Raw genomic sequence first — 26,722 nt, forward strand, 5'->3', positions numbered from 1 at the left:
TAATCACTGGCCAGTTTTGCTCCCCAAAAGCTACTCAGCTGCATTGCTCTGTTGACTTTGTGTCTGCTGCGCACTTGGATCCCTGGCACAGGGTTGTCCTGCTCTCTGCAAGGGAAAAATAGGAGTTAAGATGTGCGACACCAACTAATGCAAACCTGAAGTGCATGGGGCAGCTTCAGAGAGTTTATAGCTGGATCACCTCGTGGGTTTCATTTCAGCACATAGCATATGCAAAGGTTTCATACCAGGGAGGGGTTGGAGTATCGAGACTTTGATCTCTAAATGGAAGTAAATCCATAAAATGCTGAGCAGTTACTGTTTGTATATTTTTATTTTAAATTGACTGGATTGTTAAAAGACATTTTGTTGTTTTATATTCAGTACATCAAATGGACGAGGGTATCTTTTGCTGGGACATTATTTGCAGCACGCCTTTGTCACATCTTGCGGGCCATTCCTTCCCCCTTCCTCCCTTGAATGCAAGTTCTGCAAATCATTTCTGTAATTAGCTGTTAAAAGCACATAGAGGTTGAAGGAGGCCGGTTTTACTTATGTTTAGTTGATTTCTTTCAGTTTTTGCATGCATTTTTCTCTAGCCTGAACTATAGAAACCTCCTTATTACAAGCTGGTCAGTGAACCAAGGCTCTTTTAAGACGAGCAACTGTAGCAGTGGGTAACTCAGTTCAGTCTTACCGCCACATCCATCCACACATGTTTTTAGGCTTTTCTGCTTTCATTCCTCCATTTATATTAGCTTTTACTATGCTGTGCTGAAGTCAGGGGAATTATCTTAAATTTGTTTGAGAACAAATTGGGCCCTTTGGCCTCAGGGACTGATATGGAGAGCACAGTCAGTGTCTTTTCCTGTTCTGATTCCTCTTTAAATGGAGTTGGGCTCCAGTCTACATAATGCCAGTTTCTTGTGCAGGTTTTCTACTTTCGCAAGGAAATGCATAATAGATACATACCCAGGCTCTGTGGTCCCCGACCTTTTGGTTTTGCAATTAATAGTTCTTTTTTTTTTCTTCGTTGCAGGAATGTGCAGCCTGGGAAATGTTATTGTGATCTAATTAACTTCGGCAAGTGTATTTTGGACTGAATTTGCCAGGCCTCCTGTTCTGTGCAAGCATCTCTCCTGCTGGTGACGAGGTACAGAGCCTGCGGGGTTTGCACAGGGAGAGGGATGGGAAGTGGGGAGGAGTCACTGTGTGAGCAGTAGCACAGGGAAACACATCTCCCGCGTGTGTCATCCCTGGCCTCTAACAGTCAGAAGGCATCGAGCCATCTCATGTCTTGATTTGCACTGTGACAATATAGGAGTCATTCTTCTCCAGGGCAGGATTAATGGAAAATGCCAGTTTATTGACATGCTCTGATGTGGCACACCTTTCCTGATGTCAGATTTGGGTACCTCAGGTCATGTCAAATTTTCTGCCAAATCCACAAGCTTTTAACACATGCAGCGGGTTTTTTTTTCATTCCAGTAGCACAGGGCTAACAGTGAAGGGATTTAAGACTTCACAAGTACGTCAGGAGACCTAAGATATGATTTCACCAGGCACTGTGAATTTGTAGTTGTCCTGGCTTAGAGCAGATGCTGTTACGTTTGAAAACTGCACAGTGAAGGCTGCAGTATTCAGAGTTTGGTGCTAATGAACAGAAATAGTATTAAAAGGTCCACTGAGACACACAGTGAATCAGAAAGAAAGAAATAACAGAGAGTTTACTTTTTAATTTTTTTCATTGCAGCAGAGGCTTAAGCAGAAAGCATGTGCTGTAGATACACTGCAACATGCTGACCTAGAGCTGGTGCAGTCCAGCAGATCAAATATTATTTCCTATCTCAAATGCACTGTGTTGCAAGCCCTGACTGTGGCTTCTTTGTGATTAGTGGGCCAGGTAGAAACTGATGCTGGGAGGCTCCCAGAGGCGCTTGGGATTTTGGTTCTCTGTAGGCATGAGCACAAAACCATTCTGGGCTTCTTGGTAGGGTCTGTTGCTGGTCCATGTGGGTTGATGCTTTGGTGTAGTTTCAGCAGTGCGCTTGCTTTGGAAACTACAGTCTGGAGAAATCTGCGTGCCAGGCTTGGGAGATGTGAGGGAAGAGTTAGCCCTAGGAGTAGACAAATGTCTCACTTCATTTATGGTTCTGCAACTCATACAGAGCATGATGAACTGCTTCCAGGATGGGGATTGCTGCAAAGCCTAATATTTGGAGCGTTATTCTACATTAGAGGACCAAAACAGATGGTACTACTGTGTGATCAGTAGCCAAACACACCTGTTTGGGCACTGTGGGTTAGAAGGGATGGCTGTTTGAAGGAGGGAGACATGCATACAGGGAAAATATGAGTATTTTTAAATTGACATATTTTATTTCAAATTAGTATATTGGATGCTGCAAAAGAATATACAGTGCAATACTGAGGTAAAGATGGTGAATTGTGTCACCCTCACCTGTTTCAAATAGGATACGGGGTTATGGAATGTCCTATGAACAGCATTAATGATGAGGGATGGACCAAATACAGCCCATGAGGAAAGACCGGGGGAAATATGATTGCTTAGCCTAAAGAAGAGAAGATCAGGGGCATATAAACAGTTTTCAAATAGCCATGAAGAGGAAAGGAATAAATTATTCTGCACATCAGTTGTAAATAGAATGAGAAATAGCAAATGAAATCACAGCAAAGGAGGTTTACATTAGGTACCGGGAAAAGCTTCATTAGCTCTAAGGCTAATGAAGTAGATGACTGAGGGATATTGCAGAACTTCCATCACTGGAGATCTTTAGGGAGAGAAGAGAGAAATACCTGCCAGGAATGCTATCATGGATAGTGACTCAGGGGAAGGGTCAATGCTTGCTTCCAGCCCTGCTTGTTTGCCCTTCTGTACATCAGTCTCCTTGTTGACAGTGACTTTAAATTTTTCTGGTTATTGATGAAAGCTGAATAGTTATTTTAAAGGCAATAAACGCTTCCATATGTATGGTACAGTATATCCTGTACTCCACTTCTCAGGGAGGGAAGGTGACATGCTGTTCCTGAGTTTCCTGAGGAGATTTTGCTCTTCTAATTTGTGAGCCAACAGATAAAATGAGTGCATTATACTGTGCACTGCGGGGAAGTATTGAGTTACCACTAGCAGCTGGCAAGGTAACTACCAGGTCTGCTCCTGGCGTAAGAGGGAGACCTAAAAAGGCAGGCTGTGCTGCTTTCTCAGATGAGCAGTTGTGGGAAGACAGAAAACAGCTCATTTTTATCATGGATCTCAAAACTCTGGTACTAATGGAAAACTGCAAATTCCCACTGGCTATGCAAAACCAGTTTGGTCTGCATTGAACAGCATTTCCTAATAGCCAATTTTGATGGATTAGGGCTCGCCTGAAGCAGCCTCTGGCTGCTCATTCACGCAACAGCCCTGGTGCTGCCGTACCCCTCCTGCATAGAAGCGGGGCTTTTTCTCTGCATGGTGGTGCCTGGAGGACCACCACCTGTAACCCAGCCCTCTCTGAGCCTGCCTGCTCACAAGGGTCTTGACGGGTACAGAAGAAAACAGTGATTCTTGCAATAGCACTTGTTTGAGGACTGCCAGTCGTCAGGACTGCAGTTTAGCAGGGGAGGTAGACTTTGTGAGAGTAATAATGTCTTATGACCCGATAAAACCAAGGCAAAGTTGCCTTTCAGCTGCGGGTTTGATCCAGATACAACAGGTTTGAGTTCGGAAAAAGTGTTCTTTTTATCTGGAAGCTTATGGCCTCAGATTTGAAGTGGTTCTTAACTCTCCGTTTAATTACTAATTCTGGTTTTGAAAGCAGAGATGTTAGGAGTTGTATTTCAGTCTGCCTTATGCTAAACTTAGTCTTCAAACTTACTTAAAATAAACCCAGTTTGGTTTTGCCCATGCAAGCCAGACAAACCGTTCAGCCGGTTTGATCAGAGTTTCAGCCGTATTTACAGGATTCAGCAGATGTGGTGCTAACTTTAGCTAGGGTTTAACAACTGTGACAACCACTTTTATTACAAAGAAATTAAAGGGGAAATTGGCTGCCGCCCTCCCATACCTGCTGCTTCAGGGCACCTGCACTGAGCACTCCAGCCTACAGTGACCAGTTTGTTTTCTCCTCTGAGCTTCTGGTAGATTGGCGTTAGCGAGGACAGATTTGAGCAGTCCTGTGGAGTCAGAGGGCTTGCCGATGAAGTATGTTCTAAAGAGGAAATGCAAGTGTTGAATGATGGTGTGTGGCTACTTTTGGTTTTGTGGGTATGTTTTTTTTGTGGCGGTGGTATGCCATACATACTTTTTTTTTTTTTAGATTAAACAGCACCAAACTACTACTTTTTGTGCAAAAAGCTGCATTCAGAATACCAGCAGGAGGTCGGCTAGACCTGCTGTCTTGCATGGAGGCAAATTACCTCCAAAATCAGCTGCTCCCTATGGAGCAGGCTGTCTCAGAGCTGCCAGCTGACACGGAGGTGCGATGCTGGATGGGCACCGCTTCCAAAAACCTGGCAGAAACCAGGAGCTGCTGCCAGCCCCAGAGCAGCTGGCCAGGGTGCTTTGTCTGCCCTCAAGCAAGGGCTTGCAGCTCCCACCAAGTTCAGGCAAGATGTGGATTTGTCCCTCTAGCACATTTTTCCCCCCCAGCATGTCTGCCAGGTCTGACCGAGCAGGGAGATGACCTATGCAGTCAGCTAGATGTGACCTGTATTTCATCTCAGGAAGGCAACACCGGCCATGCCCCTTCTTTGCGTAGGGGAAGATCGGCTAGTTCTTTTGCTAAGCCACAGAAGACTTTGCCCTGCCTATTTTTTTGGCAGAATCCATTAATAATCATTCTTTCCAGCTTCTCCTCTTCACTCGCTAGCTAAATACTTGCCATGTGCAGCTGTAAAAAGTTGTTTCCAAAGAGAAATAAATTGGAGCAAAGACTTCTGTAATCGGAGACGTGGAGGAAAGCAGAAGGGCGTTTTCACTTTGTTGTCCTTGGTTGCTTTTGGTTTGGTTTGTGCCATGCTTTAAACTAGTCCCCTTTACAGGACTTTGGGCCCCCTTGCCTGTCCACATCTGTGTCCTCCCAGTATCAGCTCTGGTGGCACCAGCTCGCCCCATGTCACTCCTGGTACCAGGCAATGATCAAGGCAGTCAGGAGTCAGTGAGAGAGCCCCGTGCTGCGTCAGCAGTGCCATGTCAATTCAGTAGCGAAGCTAGGAAGACATAAGCCTCTATCAATAGGATTTCGATGCCTAAGTTGGAAAATTTCTGTTTGGATATCAAAGTTAATGATCACAGTTATAGTTTTTCAGGACATTTTTATTGAAAAGCTTTTCTAATTAAAACTATCAGTTTATCAAACTTTTTTTGTTCCCTCTGAAATTGAAGGTGAATTCAGTACAAAATTTAAATTTCAGAAATTAGAAAGTTCTAAAATTATCTTTTAAAATAAATTTTTAAAACCTGAAGCAAATGTAGGCTCTGCTGAAATTTGCACAGAACAAAAAAGTAGAATTTCAATTTTGTTAAAGTGCTTTTTTTTTAAAATCTTGATTGAAATAGAAATCTCTTCATGTCTCAAACTTTGACAGGACATAGAATTAGTTTCCCACTTCTCTCTCTTTTTTTTTTTTAAATCCTGATTAAATTCTGTAGTGTACCTACATACAGAAATTTTAGTGCCTCTCCAGGTAGACCAGGGAATCTAAATTCCTAGACTGAGTTAGTTTTTAGTATAACATTAGAATTACTTTGAGTCTAAAAGAACCACAGACTGATGCAAAACATAACTTGTACTTTGCCATATATTAGACAATTGGCAAGATAAGTTGAGAAGGATATTTCATAAATGAAATCTTCAGAAAATATCTTAATTATAGGACTTTCAACTGGACAATGAAACCATTAGATTAAGTATGGACAGCTTAACTGTGTGCCCTTACTGGGTGTTTAAATTGGCATCCTCTGCTGCAGATGTGTACTGCGCACTCAGATGCATATGTGCAAATTTCATAATCTCAATGTCAAGGCTGAGTCTTCAGTTAAAGTGCCAGATGTAAAATCTGAATGCTCTGTTTCAGTGTTCTCACCTATGTTTCATAAACATCTATATGTCATAAATATCAAGTCCTGCTGTGAAAGTAGACAAAACTCCAAGATGTATGTAAAAATGGCTTTACAAAGCTATTTTGAGTTGAATTTTTGTTGTAGCTCTACTCTAGTAAATGAAATAAAATGTAATTGTGGTTGGTCAATACTCTCATCTGTGCTTAGCTTATAATAGTATAAATATGAAGAATATTAGTATTGCCTGGATTTTACTCTTTATATTTTGGCAGCTTTTTTATGAAATAATTGAAACATCTCTTAGCTGTACCTTTCTTTTCCAAGTGACTTTTGACATTTTCTCTTGCCAAAAGGCAGCGTTGGAAATACTTAACAGAAAAATTCATCCTTGTATTACTCAGGATGTTTTCCAGATTGGACCAAATGGAAATTGTCAGTGATAGGAACAGTGCATGAGCACTGTGGGTGACTTGCACACATGCAAACTCAGATGCTGAAGGCTAAGGTCTCTCTTGTTATGCATGGAGAGCATTCAATGCACTGTGGGTTATATTTTTACTGCTTTGCAAAGAGCTGAACTAAATCCAGAGGAAGCAGAATTTCAGGTCTGTCCTTTCACCACGTCAGCCCTGAGACAGCAGCCAGTAGGACACCAGGCTCCTTGCCTGGGGATCTCTCTAAACACCAGTCCACCAGTTCCACCTCCCTCACGTGGTTTCTCAATTCACAGGGCTGATCTAGAGCTCATCTCCATGCTGGCCAAAGAATGAGGGTGTCTCCAAGTACCCTCCTGCCTTTGCTCCTCCACCAATCCCTCCAGCTGGCCCCTGGCTTGGAGGTGACCTTCTGCAGGGCAGTCACCAAACAATTTGCTCTGGAGCTGCTCTTCCCAAGAAGCACGTCTAGAGCAGGAGATCCTCTGCAGGGTTTTTCTATATTTCCATTTGGTAGCAGTTCGTTTCGTCCAATAGCTGATCCTGGAGGTGGGGAAGTGCTGGCCAGCTCAGAATAAGGCATGTGATAGATTCGGTGGTTCAGTATTTCAGGAGGAAAACACAAGTCATCTTCCTTGCTGGTAGTCTGCTTTAGCCCTAGAGCTTCCACTGGCAGCCCTCATCATTTATCATACAGATTCGCATTGCTACTTTGGGACCATATCTTCCTCTGGTATAAGACTTTGTACATCTGGAGTGAAACTGTAGCAGTGTGGCTATAGGACAGCTGATACCTTTTTTACTTGTATTAAAAAAATAGACTTTTAAAATTAAGCTTTTCTTGCTGCAGTAATAAAGGCAGTGAATTAATGCGGTTGATATGGGTATGTTATAAAATCAGTGTTCTTTACAACAGAGAAAAAGATAGTCTGATTTAGTAGATTTTTATGTATGATACAAAGAACCAAACAATACAGAGATAATGGCAACCTTCAGTCTACTTTACTTGATGGTTATCTGATCTGTTAGTTTTGTACAAGCCATCTAAATATAGTTTTTGAGTTGTCTTATTGGACAATTTTTAATAGCAATAATGTGTTGCTTCCTCTATCTATTTCTCTGAAGTAAGTTGTAGGAGAAGTTTCTTGCTGGATTCCAATCAGGCAAACAATCTGGTGGTGCAGGAACATAACATTTTGGAGTTGTTTTTTATATGGATTAAAACAAGACATCATTTGCCAGTACTGCCAGGATGTTAGGTGATAGCATCAATTCTTAGGTGAAGTAATGTGTTTTCAGTAACACTGTTGCTTTTCTTTGTTGTTTTATAACGAATCAATTTCAAACCAAAATACGTATGGTAGGGTATTTAAGGTTAAAATGGATCTCTTATTCTTAATTCACCTTGGGCTTGGGGGTTTTTTTGTGTTGCTTTGGACACAGTTTCTAAAGTTGTGTAGACTTTTTTGGAAAGATGATCACCTTTTGGCCACAGTATCTGAGTAGTCTGGGGTGAGCTGAGGTTGGCTCCGACATGAAGAAGGGGCAACAGAAGTCCTGGAGCTTGGGGAGGGGTGGTTGCTGAAGCAGACCCTCTGTTTGTTTCACGATACTTTTTGCCTCCTCTTTTTCTTCCCCTTTATTTCCATCCTGATTCTAAAATCTCTTCCGCAGATTTGTTTTTATATTGCCGAGAACCTTTAAAAATAATTACTGAAACCATAGCAGCCCATCTGAAAGCTTTCTGGGACGCAGTATGAGCTACACAGCAGGCCAAACCTCAGAGGGCAGAGGCCCTCTTCCAAGCCAGCAAGAACGGATGCTGCGAGTTGCTTTGATTGCTTGTGCAAATGGACACTTTGTCGTCCAACTCCCTGCATGTGCAGATACCCAGCGTACGCTGCCCAGCCTCACACAGTTCAGGGGTGTCAGGCTTTGAAAGTGATTTTCATTTTTAATCACTGTAAGCTAGTTATTACATAAATTACCTAAGAGACAGTTTTGTAGCTATTCTCAGAGGAGGATCTATGATAAAATACCAATCATAGTAAATACTAAAAACTTAAGTATGCAAAGTAATGGTATATTTTGTGTATATTCATTTATACCTCAGTAAGCTGAAAATTTTCCATTGGTTTATTTGCAAACTGCATTAATTCCTTTGGGCATGCGAATTATAAAAAAGTAATTATTTTGTAACAGCCCAGCAGTCTACAAAGAACTTAACTTTCCCTGCCCGTGTTATTGAAATAAGCGTTTAAATTGTAGATCAAATGCTTTTTTTTATAGCTTTTTGCCTCAGAGGTCAAAGAAGGTTTGCAAACACAGGGGATACAAGTCATATGCAGAATGAGTCCTCGTTTATTACCTAGTCAGTTTGTAAGGTCTGATGTGAGTTTCTAGTCAGTTTGTGGTCTGTGAGCAGGGCACAAAGGAAAAGTTACGGGAGTTTTTCAATAGGTCATGGTCCTTTGAGACAGATGACTGTGTCTAGCTGGTTGCTCTCTCCAAGTTCATAAGGCAAGATGCCAGCAGTGCTGAACACAAGTGGTGGCATCTCTGTGCAGACTGTGGCTGTGGTCCTTGCTCCACCAGCCTTCTGCATCCAAAAGACAGTGCTGTGGGAGCCAACGCCAGCCTTCATTGCTGACTGTGACATTCCTCAAATTCATTGCTTATGTGCAAATATGATTCAGTGCCTCACAAATGATCTGGTTTAATGACTAACCCCGAGCTACAGTGCAATTCCCTGCACAGCAGGGAACATCAAGGGACTTGCAGGATGTACTCTTCTTAGCCTTTAAGTCTGATCATCCCAAATCAAACACTTCCAGCAAAGTCATGAGGTACAATGGGTCTCATCCAGCCCCCTCTGAAAACTGGCCAGAGCCTTTCCATGAACTCTAATGAGAGTAAAATCAGACTCTCCATCTCCACCCATTTTAGTGGAGGTTTCAAGTCTCAGCACTTTGCAGCCTCAAATTACCCAAAATTAACTTTCGGAATGGAAAATAAGATTTTTTTTTTTTTTTTTTTTTTTTTTTTTCTACCAGACCTGGTTGCCTGTTTATCACAAAACTGATTTATGGGGCTTGCCGCACTGAACCAAGGCTTTTATTGACGGTAGCCTGGCTCTGAGGTGGTATTCATTTTTCTGAACTGTCTTTGGCGGAGCAGGCTGCCTTACATTATGCAGGTCTGGGGTTGGGTTTTGTTTTGTTTTCCCTGCACTCCGGGCAGATCAGTCTTTGATGCTCCTCTAGTGACAGGTATTCAAGTTACTCTCTAATTCATGTCGACACCTGGGCTGTAAAAACTCTAATGCACTCTTGCTTGTGTAGTTGCTCTTTCCCTGCTGACCGCCCAAGCCACTTAACTTTTTGTTTGGGCTTTTGATGTGAAATCTGAACTAATCTCTGTGCACTGTAGTTTTTCAACATTCTTATAGGAGTATTGCAATATTTACAAGGGAGAGGGCTTGGAAAATGGTGTTTTAAATTCATTCCACATGTCTGGCCCTTATATGCCTCAGATTTCCCCTTTAGAGGTAGTCGCTATTTTAATATTATTTTATAGATGCTGGCTTTAGTAGACCAGTCACAGTTCACTGTGGGTTTAGTAAGGCTTAGTTGATTGTGATGAAGAAAACACTTTATGTTAAAAAAGCCTGTTTGAATGCTGAAGCCGATTGAATCCTAAACCTGTGCCTACTGAGAAGTGAAGTAATCTGACAGTGTGAGATCCTTGATCTTTTTCTGTAGGCCTTCATTATAGTAAAATGCTTTTGACTGCAGCTTCATGTCATCCTGTTGGTCAGAAGAGAAAGGGGAACACAGACAGCTTCAGCAATGGCGTTACGCAGGTCACAACATTATTAATTTAGTGCCCTGGGCATGGAGAGGATGCGGTGTGGGGTGTCCTAGAGCTCCCATGATGTAACCTGTGGCTCCAAACAGGCTCTTTTCATCCCAGCCTCAGGGTTTGCAGAGGAGAGAAACGCCTCTCCTTATAACCACTGCTGTGAAGGGGACCCACAGCATGCTGGTGGGAACCATGGTGAGCAGGAGTCCAGCAAAATCCTGGGGCTTGCTCACCAAATTTCGTTCGTATGACTTCTTTCCACACTGGCTGAAAGTTGCAACAGCTCAAGTGTCCAAAAAAAAAACCATTCAGACTAATTCCTGATACTTTTTGGCCTGTTATGCCATAAAATAGTGAAAAGAGGGGAGGGGAAAAAAAATATTCCAGACTTCTGTTGATTTTATTCAAATGGCAGAATTGCTTTCATGCTACAGAAGGGAAACAAGTGGTCAGACCTGTAGCATCCTCAAAAAAAAAAACCCAAAAAACAACAACAACAACAAAAAAAAACAAACCATGGAGCAATGGGTGGAAAGGCAAAAGGCAGGGATGCTAATGTGAACAAAGGCTATTTTCCCATGGTAACAAGCTGGGGGCACCAAGGGGCCAGCCCATGCCTTTCCGCCTCTGGGTCACCAGGTGTGGGGTGTGGGAGACATCCCTTCCTGCCCTCTGCCTGCCTCTCTGGGCAGGCTGCCTGCCACCATCGGGCCACGAATTACCCTGTCCCATCAGAGAGCTGAGTGGCACTGTGCTGTGAGGATAAGCTGGTGGAAAGGAATCCTGCTTTTCATTACTTTTTCCAACTTAATGCAATGCTTTTTTTTTTTTCTGCTTCAGGACTGAGTAAGCTGGAGGCAATACTCAGAAATCCTTAATTTCTGACCTAGCCTGTTCACCCTACCAACAGCTTCTAGAGCTTAAGATGGCTGAAGTTTTGGGGAGAAAGCTGTGCAGGAAAGCACATGCTGCTGAACTGCCACGTGACACTGAGTGATCACCTCTGCAGCAATGAGACACTGGAAAAAGCAGCCCCATTAGAGAGAAGCTCTTGGGCTATGTATTGGAACAGTATTTTGTGAACACAAAATGTTCACCAGGAGGAGCAGGCAAGGGAGTGAGATGAGAGAGACACCAGGTCCTTGTTCCTCTGGGTATGTTGTCCCTAAGTGGAGAGGTTGTCCCTACAGCCTCTCCCGAGCACCGTAACAAGGGTCCCTTTCTTTGGGGCTGCGTGCTGAGGTCTCCCCCAGCCCAGGTGAATCCCTTGCTGGCTGCGTTGGGCAGCGTGCCTAGGACAACACAGCCGTGTGCCTTGTGTCAAACATTCAGGTTGACTAAAGGCTGCCTTGGTAGGTGATTGAATATTGCAGGCAGCTGTGCACTGGACAGCTGAAGGAAGAGCTCAGGCACAAACAGCTCGGTCCTTAACCGTCACTTCTGCCTGGGAGAGAGGGTGAAGCTGTTTGCTGCAGGGCTTTTCTTTGTAGAGGGGTTGGGGGAGGGCTTTTCATTTTTTGGCAGGGAGGCAGAGGTGGGGAGGGAGCTGTAGGAGGTTGCAATGCCTCAAGGTATGTCCTCCTGTCTCGAGGGCTGAGATACAGCCCAGCAACTGTAATTTCTCTGCTGCATTTGGCCCGGACAGCCTGCTGAGGGATGACACACACGTGCTTGTTTTAAAACACAGGTGAGAGGCCCTCCCGTGGTGCCCAGTGCAGGGGCTTTGCTCCAGGCGCCATTTGCAGGGCTGAGGTCCTGCTCCCCAGGGCAGGGTCGCTGCGGCGGGGGCGTGAGCCGCCTCTCAGAGTCTGAGCAAACAGGAATATTTCTGTATGTCTCCTCTGAAAGCACTGGCTGAAAGAAATTACAGGAGCATAAATTAGATGGAAGCAATTTCTGTTTTCAGTGAGTCAGAGAGATGCTTTCTGCTATAGCATATTTGCTCTTACATTATCAGTTTTTCTCAAGTCAACATCCAAACACTTCAACTGCCCAAAAGCTTTGCTGCTTCCTCCAAATAGTGACTCTGGGTGACTGGGGGCAGCCTTCCAAAGCTAGCAATTGCCTATGATCCTCTGCATATCTTGAAAAATATGTTACTGAAAAGGAAAAAACTTTTTCAAATACTTGGATTAAACCAACATTCTGACACCATAGTGGCCTATTTCTTAGCTGTAATTTTCCATGGATGCAGCACCGCTGGATTTTTGCCATGTAACTCCTGGTTGCCTTTGACAAATGAGGTTTGCTGGATGTAACTTGTCGTGGACTGAGCGCATCTGGCTGTTACTGCTCTTGGTTCCCCATGGTTGTGTGCTGGCTCTGTGGTCTGATAGTTCACTTGTCACTGACACCCCACAGTAACCAGCTTTGTTACTGTTTTCCTGTGATGGTAAGAAGTAGATCGAAAGTGTTTACGGGGTTTTAAGACTCTGGGGAATTGCCCAGGATGAGCTGCAGTCAGTGCTGCCTGCAGGGCCACTGTACTTGGCTGGGTGCTCAGGGATGAGGGAGGTGAGCATGAGGGATGGAGGAAGATGGCAATGCCGTAGGGTTGGCAGGGCACGGGTGCCTGGGGTAACACGCACAGAGACATGAAAGCATCTTACAGCATCCTCTCATTTTTTTTCTAACTAGTCTTGTGCTTTATTTGCTATTGTGGTTATTTATCTTTCTGCTCCCCACTAGCCCCCAGCACCTGCACCTTTCACATAGCTCAGTTAACACTGTTGTAAGAGGTAAAAGATTAAAACTGCAATTTATTGAAAAGGGTATCTCTAAAACAAAACAGAACCAAAAAAATCATCTCTCTGCAGCCTGTGTAGGGCTGGCAAAACATTCACTGTAATACTGGCTTGATATGTGTTTCTTCTCCAAGAACTGCTCTGTGCAGTCCTGCCAGAGACCTCCATGCTCTTGCTTTCCTCTTCTCTCCTTTTTGGCCCCTGACCACAGCAGGATGGCATTGCATCCCCCAAGTCGGTCACTGCCAAGTTTGTACAGATGCAGTTCCCCGTGGCAGATGTTCCTGTTACTGCCAGCTCCTGTGTGTCGTTCAGGTTGGGGGTAAGTCCTGTTTTGGGGCCACAAAGACCTCATCCTCTTTGCGCATGTGCCCGTGAATGAAGCCTATCGTCTGTCACCCCTCCGATGGCCGTTCGTGGAAAGAGAAAGGAAGCTCTGACTGGGGATGTGGGCAAGAGCTCTCCAGCATCACTGGTACCAACCACTTTCTCTGCCCTGGCATTTTGCATCGGGGGTGGCATTTTTCAGGCTTGAGTGGAAAGTCATACTCGTACCACTCATTTCAGGTACTGTGGAGAGTTTCTTTGAAAAGCAGAAAGTCCCAAATAAAGCTGGCTTCCCCTCTCTGGCAGCAGCAGCTCCCCAGAATTTCCCTGGGTCTCATGCATCCAAACTGACTTCTCCTCTGCTGGTCTCTCTTTTGGCTGTCTGTTTTTCTGCAAGTGGTTTTAAGGGTGAAACGTTAGTGCCTCCTTTTGCTACCACAGCTTGCTCCGGACAGGTTAGGATAGTTTGCATTCTCACACCCTTGTAACGTCCTTTCTCAGGCCACTCAGTCTTGTAATCACTGCACCAAAAGGAGCATCATTTCAGCCAGAAGCCATCCTTGAAAGACCAGTCACTGATGTTAAAGGACCAAAAAATACTGAGAGTAAAGTTTTAAATGTGCCTTTCCTTCTCCTGTATTCCTGGGCTTCGGAAGGTTTATCCCAGTTAGGAGGAGTGCTGAGCATAGGGCGGTTATACAGCAGTCCTGTGGTGTCTCATATAGATCTTATATTGGGTTATTTCAGCGCCTGTCAGAGGCTTTGCCCTACTCTGTGTGAGTGACTGAGGCCAGAGAGCCTCCTAAATATTCTTTCTTCACCCTGTAGGGGAATTCCTCTGCAGTATATTCAGGTAGCTTCATGCTGCACTGGATTTGGTTTGGTGTCCTTGTTGAATTCTTTAGGGGTTTAAAACCATCTATCTGTATATTTATGTATAGTTTTCTATATTTTTAGGAACTTGACTAAAAAGAGAAGAAGAAAATATCTGATATTTTTCAGAGGGGATTTACTGGAATGGTGTGGCATGGGAGGAGTGTCTTCAGCATCCTCCGAAGCTCTCATTCACACCTTTCTGCTCTCCCGCACCTGACTCCCTTCATGCAGACAGCCCCGCTGGCCCTTGGCGGATATGGTGGTGGTGTAACATGGGACAGGTAGACTTACTGATGGCTCGGGTCCAGCAAGGAGAGTGGGAGCAGGGGGACTCAAACACATTTCATAAGAAAACACAGTAACATTTTTTTTATCAAAGTGGTTTAATAGTTCTGTCCTTTGTTAAAAAACAGTTCATGAAAAAATATTGTGGTCTGTATGAAACTGATTTTAAACGATTTTCCACCTACTTTGCAATGTGTTTATTAGTTGTCTGTTTTGTTTTGAGAGCTACCTTACTAAAGCACTTGGTAAGCTAGCCAAATTTCCTCAAATTCAGATTTTCAAAATTTTCCTTTATTTCATTGACAGGAAGTAATGCATTTTGAAAAAAAACAAATCAATATCAGTTTGGAAGTTAGGTCCTTTTGTATAGAAGGCCAATCAGCATTTTAATTGGTGACTTTGGGTTTTTTTTCCACTTGAGTTCTGTCACTTCTATTTTATTTCTACAGTTGTTTGTTTCTTCCTCTATTTTTGCTTGGAAATTAATCACGCAGGAAATGATTAACCACAGTGAGCTGTCTGTCTGCCTCTGACTCACTGTGTTTAAGAGGAGGTGCCTCGAAGCAGCTCAAAATGGCTGAGTAGATGCAAACAGTGCACTTGACATTTACCGTGGGATGCGAACAACTGGATGGCGTGTTTCTTTTCAGCATTTGTCATGGTCCTGAAATGATTTCTGAAGTACCAAATTAAATCTGAAATGCCCAAAATTTGTGTTTCACTGAGTTCAGTTTAGTGCCACTTTTGCTCATTGCTCCTTATGGATACTTTGTGGAGCAAGGGGCTCTTTGCAGAATGCATCATATACTGTCTCCTATACTTTGGTTGTTGAATTAAATTAGGTTTTTTCACAATGTGTTGCATATCATAGGATTTTAATACCATTTCTGATAGTGACTGCCAGGTGTGCCTGGTACCTTGCAAAAATCAGAGCTTCCTTATGTGATTGTATGATTTACCTGGGATTAGGTGGGCATCTCGTTTGCTAGCGGCTGGGGTGGCTTTCTTGAAAGGCAGGAGATGCAGGCTGTGCGCTCAGCCCTCGAGAAGGTTGCCCGTGGTCTGCAGGGGGGCTGCCCTGGCACTGGGGTTGTGGCTGAGGTGGTGCAGAGTGAGTGTGAGGACTGCAGTGGGGTGCCTGCTGGTAGCAATGGCAGCCCCGACCAGGGCTGGACCTCCCGAGTAAACGGCAGTGTGCACAGTGCTGCTGGCACCTGCCTTGCAGCAGGACAGCAGCTGCCGCTGCCAGCTGTGGAAATCCTTCTCTCTTGCTGACAATACAGACCTTTGTGTTTGGGGCTCAGGGGCCGATGCCATGGTGTACGTGTGAGGGTTAGTTACCGTAATCCTTTCTGCTGCGCCACCAATGCTCATCTAGATATAACATTTCCACGTAGCTTCTTAAAAGCTGTGATAATTTACACTACTGCCTAGAAAATATGCAAGGATGTGTCCTGGGTTTCAAAGTACCAACAAGCCTTCAGCCTTGGTCTTTTGGAATTGGTTTCTTTTCAACACGCTGCAGCACCAAGTGTTACAAGCAACTTGGTTGTTAACAGATTTGGTAGGTAAAACTTGTTACTGAGTGGATCAGTTACTCTTTCAGGTATTTTATAGTGTCAGCTCTTAGCAACTGAATATAACGTCCAGTTCTTGAGTCCAGCTCTTTCCCACTGATGAAGAGCAAATAACGAACTGACTCCATTACTGAAGTGTAGGACAGTAACCAAAACTTTCCTCTAATTGCAGAGTTACACTTAACATCTTAGGACATCTCTATGCTGTGCGCAAAACAACAATCCTGTGAATTAGTCATGAACAAAGTAGCTGCAGAATTCAAGTCCAGCGTTGGGCTGATTCAGCTGCTTCGCTGCTGCAGCCCGAGAGGTGCTGCCCAGCCCGAGGGCCAGCCCCAGTGCTGCACTGTGCTGTGTGGGCAAGCCCCCGGGTCGCTGCGTCTCTTCAGTACATTATTATCCTTCCTACAGGCTTATAGTGATCAAATTTAAAAGCCCAGAGCGTGACATTTTTTTTTGCTTACAGCAAGTCAGACAAAGAACTAGATTGTACAAAATCTAACAATGAACAGCAAGGGTGAGTTACAGCTTCAGAGACAGAGGTGCTGTTTCTTGCGGCAAAGTTTCAGCTTGAGTTTCTGAAATTCTGTTTCTCAGCAGCAGGAGCAGAGTCAGAAAGTGACAAAAGTACGAGCGAAGCAGTGTTGTAACTTATGTTTTAAGCTAAAATTTGACAAACTGGGGTGTTTTACTGGCTCTATAAGTGTATGCATTACACGTGTGTGTGTGGGCACGCAGTTTTCTGAGTCATGCCATATGATCCCTTTTCTGATGGCTCCTAAGGGAAGTGTGTGCTCTAGAACATCATGAGTAAACAACTCTGCAGGATGCTCGCATTAAACTTCAAGCCAGTTCTGCCTGAGTTTGGCTTATTACAGAAGCTTGTCCTGTGCTTCCAAAATGCCATTTTCCAGACCCCCCGGTAACTGCCTTGGGGGCAGTAGGGCTTGTACAGCAGTAGCTAAATGCTGAGCTCACCAGTGTGCAGCTGTGTGCTTAATTTCCACTCCTGTCCTGTTGAGAAAGCCCTTCAGTACCAGAAGAGGTACTAGCTAGTGTGCAGCTGGTGCCTGCAGGTACATCAGAGGATGTCATTTGGAAGATGGGATAGGCAAAGAGGGGGCACCCAGTGCCTTTCTCCCCCTTACCTCCTTGCAAATAATGTGTGCAGGGAGGGTTTTGGAGAGGCTGAATGTGTCCATGGGTAGTGGCTTCCCCTTACAGAACTCGGCCTTTGAGCATTACCTTGCTTCCCCTCTGTCCCCACCAATTCCTTAAGAAGCTGATCTAAAACAACCCAGTTAAAAAGAAAAAAAAGGAGAACAGGCCAGCACAAGCATGCAGAAAGCAATCGCTTAACTGACAGGGAGGTAGACAAGTTATGGCATTTGCAAAAATACCGCTTTTTAGAGAAGGCGCTTCACAGAGCAGCTGGCTCGTTGCGTTCAGGTCTGAGCTGCCTTGAGGAATTCATTTAAAAGTCTGATATCAAACCAAACTTTATTCTGCCTGCTCCAGAAACTTTCCCGTGGCACATGGAGTGCCGAGGAGACTGACGGCGTATTATCCAGACTGCTTTGGCCTCTTATCAAAGCACTGCAGAGAGCAGAATTTCTCTTTCTCTTTTAGTCAGTTGAAGGAGTTAAAAGCTTGGTGAAATAGCCTGATGGCACAGTTATGCTAGAGACAACTGCAGCTGTGAAAAGGCTGTGTTAAGAAACAGGATGGTTGTGGTCTGCTGTAAGAAATAATTTTCCTGTTGACTATTTTTTTAAACAGGAAGCTGAAGAACAAAGCAGCATTAGTCTTGGTGCTTTTAATAGGCTTCAGATTTCAGATATTGCATTTAGGATAGGCAGATCAGGGAAGGATAGGGCTTCATACAGAGTTTTATGTAATGGCTGAGAGCTAGAAATACAGAAGACAGGAATATGACTGAAGTCAGGCAGATGCTCTGAATGTGAAGCTGGTGCTTCTGCAGAGACGCCGTACAATGCGCGGTAACGCACCAGAGGACTGATGAGAGCACGCCGGCCCGTTTGCAGGGCTCTACGAGCGCGTGTGTTTGCACAGCACCGCGTAGGCTTGGCTTCACACAGTTTCCTCTTTGTCAGTCGGTCTGTCCGTCCGCCAGCTTCCCCTCTGTGCTGCTTGCTCTTTCGCAGTAACCGGAAAGAGAAACGGTTTCTGCAGTACAGGAGAAGAAAGCCTGCAAACGCTAGAGACAGTGACAGTGCCTCATGCCGCTTCGAACTCTGTGGGTTTTTTTCTAGATAGTCAGCCAGAGCTAGGGGTGATGTGTCCAACTTCTTTCCAAGCCCTTTTCTCCTTGAAGATTTTAGACAAAGGCCATTGAAGTCTTATTTCAGAAAAGCTTTCTTCTGAGGAAGGTAGCCCAGCAATTTTTTTTTGTATGGGTTTGTAGCTGTATTCTAATTCTTTTGAAGCATCGGCATCTGACAAGATAAATCTGTACTTCTAACCATTTTTTTTTCTCATACACATATCATGGATCACCTCAGAGCCATTACAGACTCAAACCCTCACTGCGAATGCCTTTTTATTCCATTCAGAACATTTTCCTAATGCTCATTTAAACTGTGAAGGGTACTGTACCTAGCATGAAGTTGATTTGCCAGATACTGTTCTATTACAGTTCTCCTTGGTTTTATCAAAAACAGTTAAGTGACTTCAGAAAGTAAGAGCTGTATATTCTTGTAAATAACTGCCCTGCGGACCTCAGCGGTCAGCCTGGGGTTGTCTGGAGACTAACCCTTGTTCCTGTTCCCACTGCGTTTGCCTGTCTTGTGCAAACATGATACAAGCGGTGGCAAATCGCTGTTGCTGAAGCTAGCTCAGGTAAATGGGCAAGAACAAAGCACACATTGCAATGCCATAGCACCATTAGAAAAAACCTGGAGCCTCAATAGGCACAGTTCCAGCGAGCAGTGTGCCGAAATGCCACAAAAAGCCCTTGTGACGTGAAAAATATTCCTCAATGCGTTTCCTTTTTTTTTTTTTCTTGTTTAATATTTTCATTGCAGTGAAGTTCTAGATCTCAGGCATGACCATCCTAGGATTGCCCTAGGTCAGAAGTTCTGCTTGGGATGGGGAAGAGCAGGAGCCTGATCTCTGGCAGGGAAGCTCGGGGAAGGCTGAGCTTTGGCAGCCAGGCTTTTCCCTCTTCAGCAGCTGAGAGGCCGGGCTCCCTGCTTGCTCTTCGTCCTCTGGGAAAGTGCACAGAGCGTGGCCCTGTGTGCTGTTCCTGAGAAGGAGGAAGGTGCATTCAGTGGTTAAGATGGAGCTTGGTGTCTTCAGAGCAAGCGAGGAGAAAGGAAGAGGCCTGAGTTTTTCCTAGAGCTCTGCTGTTCCACCCTACCCGTAATAGTGTGTGTGTGTGTGTAATCTTCCAGCAATGTAATGGTTTTAAAAGGTCAGCATCTCTTTCTGAATATGATCTTAAAGAGATGATGCCTTCTTGAAGTAAGGATTGATGGTATAGCTATGGGATTATCCTGAAGTACTTCCACAGGAACAAGATTGTTGGATTAAACAGAGATCAATTTTGTTACTGCATTTTTGTGCATTGCCACAGCAATGCATGGGTTGTGTATGTGTGCAGAACTGGGTATGTATGTCTGAATTTGTATGGCAATGGGGATCATGTAGGGAGCCCCCATCGAAGGATGCAGCTGGTTTCCATACAATGGAACATGAATTGCTTTTTACAGATTATTTAGACTTAGAAAATGTAGCAGATAAATCTGTTAGCTGCAAGGATCTTTTTTAGCTGAGTGGAAAGTACTCCCAAAGGTGACAGATTTATTAATCTCTGGGCCTTGTGTGTTTCTGTATTTTGCTGTGCAGGTTTCTTAGCAAGACCAGACGGATCTCAGCCTTCCACCATGCCTGTGCCTCCCCCTCCAGCTCCTCCTCCGCCCCCAACGCTGGCCTTGGTAAGTTTTACAGAAGGTAAAGGTACAGTATACACTGTCCTCTGTTGCTGCTTGTCATGTTGAAAGGGATGTCCAGAGGTATTGAGGTGCGGACGAGGGTATGCATGATATTTTGGGGAAACCTCTCCAATATTTTGTTTATGGTTGATGATTGATCCTACAAGAGGGACCATTACTTCCACTCCTTTCCAGTGCCCATATGGATGTCACTAGCCACATTGACTCTCCAACCTCCTCTTCCTCCCACACTGGTGGTTTGATCTGGTGTAGGGATCCTGGGCAGGCAGGCAGAGCTCCTCAACAGCTTGTCTAAGTCAGGAGAATTGAAGTTTTGCTCTCCCCTGGCCTTTCTGCAGCCACATACTTCCACCTTCTCCCTTGTTCTACTATGGTACTTACATGACCTAAGCTGGAAAAAAATGAATCCTATTTTTTAAATTTAGTAAGGATAATTCTTAGCCAGCATCGCTCCCTCAACTAGCTTGTGCTATCAGAGTACAGGATCCACTGCTGGCACAGCGTGGTGGGTGAGAATACATCAGACCTGACCTAAGTCAGCCTAAGCTGGAATAGAGCTTTTGCTGTGTTTGCCCTCCGACAGTCAGTCACCTCACTGACAAGAAAGAAGAGGCTTCTTGAAATGCTGTTGCAAAGTACTGAGATATTTTTTCATCACAAAACCCAAGCTGGTTACACAGATAGGTTGGGCTGTGTGGCTGCAGAGTCTTTCCCTCATTTTCCACCACAAGCAAGATATGGACTCTCTGCTTGGTCCCTCCGTGTCAACTCTCACCACCTTTCAGGAAATTGCCATAACACTGATCTGATAAGTTAGAAAGTTTTTCAGGAACCACCAAGAAATAACCATGTATACATGTGTGTGTGTGCACATAAGTGTACATAGATATTTTTCTGGTTCTGCCTTGAAAAACTGTGTCACCAAAACATAACTGAAAAGAGAGGACCATTGAGACAAACCTCATACATCTAAAGGTTTTAGTGGGTCTATTTGAAGAGGTCTATATTGTTGAGTCCAGAGGAGGGCGACCAAGCTGGTGAAGGGTCTGGAGGGTATGACCTATGAGGAACAGCTGAGGGAGCTGGGGTTGTTTAGCCTGGAGAAGAGGAGGCTCAGAGGTGACCTTATTGCAGTCTACAACTACCTGAAGGGAGGTTGTAGTGAAGTGGGAGTTGGCCTCTTCTCCCGGGCAACTAGCGATAGGACAAGAGGACACAGCCTCAGGCTTCGCCAGGGGAGGGTCAGGTTGGACATCAGGAAGAATTTCTTTTCAGAAAGGGTTATTAAACATTGGAATGGGCTGCCCAGGGAGGTGGTGGAGTCACCATCTCTGGAGGTGTTTAAGAAAAGACTGGACGTGGCACTTAGTGCCATGGTCTAGTTGACAGGGTGGTGTCAGGGCAACGGTTGGACTCGATGATCCCTGAGGTCTCTTCCAACCTGGTTGATTCTGTGATTCTGTGTGAAGTGGTGATTGCCATTTGAAAGTATTTCTATCAAAACTAAAATACTAAATAAAACTCCATCTTTCTTTTGATTGATCCAGAATTTGTGTATTAGAAGTTCACCTTTCTGTGTAATCAAATTATGTGTCTAGTCTGTTCTTATTCAGTCTCAAAAATGGCAATTTGCCATAGATGTGCCTTGGCTTTAAAAAAAATCAGAGGCTCTAAATCTTGAGTTCAAAAAATATGAATTCACATAAAAGTGTTCTGTTTCCAGTGAATAGTGTGGGTTAGAATAGCAGCAGTGTTTGGGGCCTGGAGTCAGTAACACGGCCAGCTACCTGTAACATCATTCACAAAACCAGATGTGGCACACTACCCGCTCTAGTGCCATTAAAACAGAAATTCAGGTTTCGGGTAACTACCGTATTTGAGCAGAACTTTGTAGCTAGATGTTGAGGTTTATTTTGCCTCCTCATTTTTTATTTTATTTTGCAGGCAAATACTGAAAAGCCATCCCTAAGCAGGTCAGAACAAGCAGGGCGAAATGCTCTGTTATCTGATATTACCAAAGGAAAGAAGCTAAAGAAGACTGTTACTAATGACAGAAGTGCTCCGATCCTAGACAGTAAGTACGATTCTGCATGTTGAAGTTTCTGTGTACGTGACATTTCTACATATCTGAATGCAGAAAATGATTTTACATATCATCAGATTTACATATCATCAGGTAAAATAAAATGCCAAAAGTTGGTATGCATAAAAATAAATTCTGTTCATCATGGATTAAGTCAGCTGAGAAACCAAGCACTGCTTATGAAACGTGCGTGTAATTTGTTTGCTTACTCTCATAAAGCAGTTCATTTCCTTATTTGCTTAAATCAGAAAACTGTGCAAACCCTACTAGGAGCTCTGCTGAGGAGCTGCAGCAGATCAGGCAAAGAAAACCCCTGTCAGGACTGAGGAGAGCACAGAGAATAAAGTGGAATTTCAGACTCCGCTTTTGCATAAACAGCATAAAAATAAAGGCCCCCCTAGCATGACACCATTGTCTTGTTAATGGCCCCAGTACCACCTGAAGCAAAACCAGAGGCAGGAGTCACAGCCCCACCTGGGTGTCACCCTGCTGCACGCTGGTTTGCTGTTCCTGGGGTGACTCAGGGCTGTTCTCTTTTTGGCTGAGCCTTGTCGCTCAGCCTGCCCGGCGGTGCTCTGGCACAAGGCAGCAGCTCCACTTACCCAAATGGAGACAAGGTCTCCATCCAGCTGCGCTGCTGCGGTGTCTCACTGTACATGTCGCCAGGAAAAGTCCATGTATCAAAGTGTTGGGAAGACAGAACAGAAACAGGAGAAGAGTGAGGAAACAAGGGCCTGCTATGTCAGAGGAACAGCGTTTATTGCCTAGCGAGAGAAGACTCTTCTACACACTGATTAGCAAATGTGACACAACTCAGTCCAGGTCTGGCCGTGCAATTACAGACTGGATTGTGATAGGAAAGTGATGAGGAAAGAAGGAAATGCCTAAAGGAGTGTGACCAAATAAGAATAATAATAAAAAATAGATATGGTCCTACAGTCAGCCAGGAACTTAGTTTTTTAACACTTGAGTATTATCTCTGAAAGCAAAGTTACATGTTCCAGCTATTGTAATAAGCTGGAGAAAAGTATTAAGGGGATTAAAGGAGGGGTAAACAGTAAGATTAAAATGATGCGGCATATTGCCTTGTTTACACCAATTAACAAATCATGATGAAAGACTAAACCATAGTAGCAGCATTTCTCCAGAGGCTCACACCCTATGTGAGTCAGAGCTGAATTGAGCTAACATGCTTAAGAGAAGGGTGATGTGAAGCATTCCCCCATGAACACATTCTTCCTCCTTTTTTCTGGGTGGGATTATTAGAAGTGCTTTTCATCCATGGGTTTTAATTACTTTAAAGTCAGTGAAATTTTTACCCACCCAAAGCTGTGGAAATCGAGATGCCAAGAAATTAAGCAATTGATCCTCAGCCATGTAGCCCATCATCTGAGAGCTGATCTCCACAGATATCCCAACCTGTGGATCTGCTCATTTTGCAGTGATGCTCTGAATAGGGCTTTTCCCTGTATTCGTAGTTGTGGAAACACTTTTATTTTACTTTCAGCATCTCAGTGTTGTCGCAGCAGAAATATTGACGTTAGAGAGAAATGGGAGAGGAAGAAGGGGGCTGATAAAATAATTCCTGCCCATTGGAAAAATTGGCAGCTGACGATCCTGTCACTGCATTTCTGGACCTACAAGAAAGTAATCAGAAATGAAATCTCTTTCCCCACAAGGCTTTGTTTAAATAAGTAGATGTGTTGCAGCAACATCAGTAGTGACAGAGGTCTCTACATTCCCAGAAGTGATCACCAGAGACACCTCCAAGAGGAAGGACACCTCTGTCTTCCTTCCTTCCTTCCTCATTTCCCATGAGATTGCCATGTTTCTCAGTTTGTTTATGGAGAAGTGGAGGGGGAGGATAAGAGAGCAAAGGTATGAAGAAATGGAAAGCAGCTATGAAGATGGTAACAAAGACAACATGATATTCTCAGAGGTCCCATCCGTGCTCAATTCCAAATTCTCCATAGTGACTGTTTCTCTGCGTTCCAGTCCAGAGCAGACTAAAGGAAAGTGATGGCTTAATAAAACACAGTGGCTATGTTTATTGCACCACCTCTTCCATGGTATAATAGTGGTGGTGATGGTAGCTGTGATGATCCAACTTGAACAAGGACTTGTGTGTTTTGAAAGCTTGTCCATTTTTCCCCGGGTACAAGTGTTGCTCTAGTGAAAGAAGTCACTTTGCAGGATCAGTCTCGCTTCTCTGCCTAACGTGGGGGATTTTTTTCCCAACAGAACCCAAAGGACCTGGTGGAGGTGGCGGCGGTGGCTTCGGAGGAGGTGGTGGTGGCAGTGGCGGGGGTTTTGGTGGTGGTGGTGGCGGTGGCAGCTTTGGTGGCGGTGGACCACCTGGCCTTGGAGGCCTTTTTCAAGCAGGAATGCCAAAGCTCAGATCTGCTGCAAGTCGAGATGCCGGTAAGAAAGACCTTGCAGTTTCAGTGTGAAAAAGTAAATGACATTGCTTAAAACCTTCACAGCATGGCAATAAATTACCTGCTGGGATTGAAGAAGTTCTTTAAATGTCTTAGGCTCTTAGGAAATTTAATTTTCAGCTTGAATCTTGTTTTATTCTTAATACTAAGTTTTAGGGAGAAAGTGAGACTTGTCTTTACACCCATCCTCCTAGTTACTGATGAAAACTAAAGGCCTCAGCAATGTTGAATTGCTGCCTGCAGCGTCCAGTCAGGCAGACTGGGTCCTGCCTTAGCTGTGGGTGTGCAGGGCCAGAGGGGAGCATAAGAAGATTCCAGGTTAATTCTCCCTTGTGCACCAGGAAAAAGGATCTACTTTCCAAATGGAAAGTACATCTGCGTCAGCTCCACAACAGCATGATTTACCATGTAGGGAGTGCGTGAGGCATCCCAGCTGGCTGGTACGCACGCTGCAGTTGGAGGCTCGTCTGGGGCGTGCACTGTATTCTTCTGGCTGGCAAAACAGCAGCACAAAGCCTCGTGTCCTTTGAAACAAAGGAGATCTGGGGCCACTGAGTTTTATAAGGTTAAGGATGTAGGATTTTACACTTGGTGAAGGAGGACTGGGCAACGGGGGTTGTAGGGTGTTACGATCCTTATATATTTTACAGACTACCATAAGTTTGCAGCACACGTGTACAAAACAGTCTCCCAGAGCTGGTATTTTCTATTGTGTCACAGTCTATTTTGGGAACTTGTATTAATGCAAAAGTTCCTGGCATCACAGAACAGTGCTTCTTCAACTGCAAGGCAGGCTGCTTTCTTCCTGACGTGCACAAGTACATCCTTAGCTAACAGCTACTAGAATGGGGCTGAAAAGAGCCCTTTGCGGGACTGTTGTTAAGTATCATTTAAAAGCTAAGATTTCTTTGCTTTCAGGTTCATCGTCTCAAATACTCGTTGTTCGTTTCTCCCCTCCCCTCCCCGTGCTATCTCTTGCTAGGTGAGGGCTGCATCAGCTCTGTTACCTTGTGGCCGCTTCGGTCCCTCATAAGCATTATGGGGATGTCACCCGCTACTCTGGAGCGGTCCCCAATGCTACCCAAACCGCTGCTAACTGTCCGCGGAGGCCCCCGCGCCCGGGCTGACCCCCTTAGCGTCTGCAGCGCCCGAGGACGCGGCCCCTCAGGAGGCGGCGGGCGAAGCCGCTGCCCGACGGATGCTGATGCTGATGCCCGCTCCCCTGTCCGCAGATGCCGGTGGAGGCCGCCCGCCCGCCCTGCCGCCCGGAGGCCGCTCCGCAGCCGCCAAGCCCTTCTCCCCGCCGAGCGGCCCGCCGCGCTTCCCGGGGCCGCCCGCGGGGCCGCGGACCCCCGTTCCCGAGCCGCAGAGGAGCCGCATGCCGCCGCCGAGGCCCGACGTCGGCTCCAAGCCCGAGGCCGTGCCGCCGCCGGTGCCCAGCACCCCCCGGCCCATCGCCTCCAGCCTGCACAACAGGGGGTCGCCGCCGGTGCCGGGCGTGAGCCGGCAGCCCAGCCTGGGGCCCTCGCCCCCGCCGTTCCCGGGCAGCCGGAGCGCGGGGCCGGCGGGGCCCCTCCGGCAGCCCGGCCCCGGCGCGGCGTCCCCCTTCTCCGGCCGGCCGCCGCTGCCGCCCACCCCGGGCCGGCCGGCGGAGGACAAGCCGCCGCCCCCGCCGCCCCCCGCCGGGCACAGGCCGCCCGCCGCCCGGGAGGCGGCTCTGCCCCCGCCGCCGCCGCAGAACAGCAAGCCGCCCGTGCCCTCCGCCCCCCGGCCCAGCCTCGGCGCCCCGGCGCCCCCGCCGCCCCCCAGCCGGCCGGGGCCGCCCCCCGTCCCGCCCGTCCCCGGCGGCAGCGACGAGATGCCGCGGCTGCCGCAGAGGAACATCTCGCTGGGGTCCTCCTCGGCGGGCGGCGGCGGGGGGGGCCGCTCCGGACCCCTGCCCCCCCCGCCCAGCGAGAGGCCCCCGCCGCCCGTCAGGGACCCCCCCAGCCGATCAGGTAGGGAGCCGGGGCCGCGCTGGAAGGTGGGGGGAGCCGGGGGGCTGGGGGTCCTGAGCTTGGCG

General features: G+C 45.8%; 1 protein-coding gene across 3 annotated transcripts in view; it reads left to right on the forward strand.

The window, feature by feature from the left end:
- WIPF1 (WAS/WASL interacting protein family member 1) overlaps positions 1-26,722 on the forward strand; it is a 58,338-nt gene that overhangs the window by 20,623 nt on the left and 10,993 nt on the right. For 2 of the 3 annotated variants that reach the window (XM_068408208.1, XM_068408209.1), the window contains exons 2-6: positions 1,037-1,150; positions 20,033-20,121; positions 22,084-22,213; positions 24,464-24,643; positions 25,893-26,657. In XM_068408208.1, the coding sequence (XP_068264309.1) occupies positions 20,071-20,121; positions 22,084-22,213; positions 24,464-24,643; positions 25,893-26,657 (1,126 nt within the window). In that variant the 5' untranslated portion in view covers positions 1,037-1,150; positions 20,033-20,070. The remainder of the gene's footprint in view (positions 1-1,036; positions 1,151-20,032; positions 20,122-22,083; positions 22,214-24,463; positions 24,644-25,892; positions 26,658-26,722) is intronic. The other variant, XM_068408207.1, reaches the window with a different exon arrangement.

Source organism: Nyctibius grandis, chromosome 9, assembly GCF_013368605.1.
Source record: "Nyctibius grandis isolate bNycGra1 chromosome 9, bNycGra1.pri, whole genome shotgun sequence".
Classification (NCBI taxonomy): domain Eukaryota; kingdom Metazoa; phylum Chordata; class Aves; order Nyctibiiformes; family Nyctibiidae; genus Nyctibius; species Nyctibius grandis.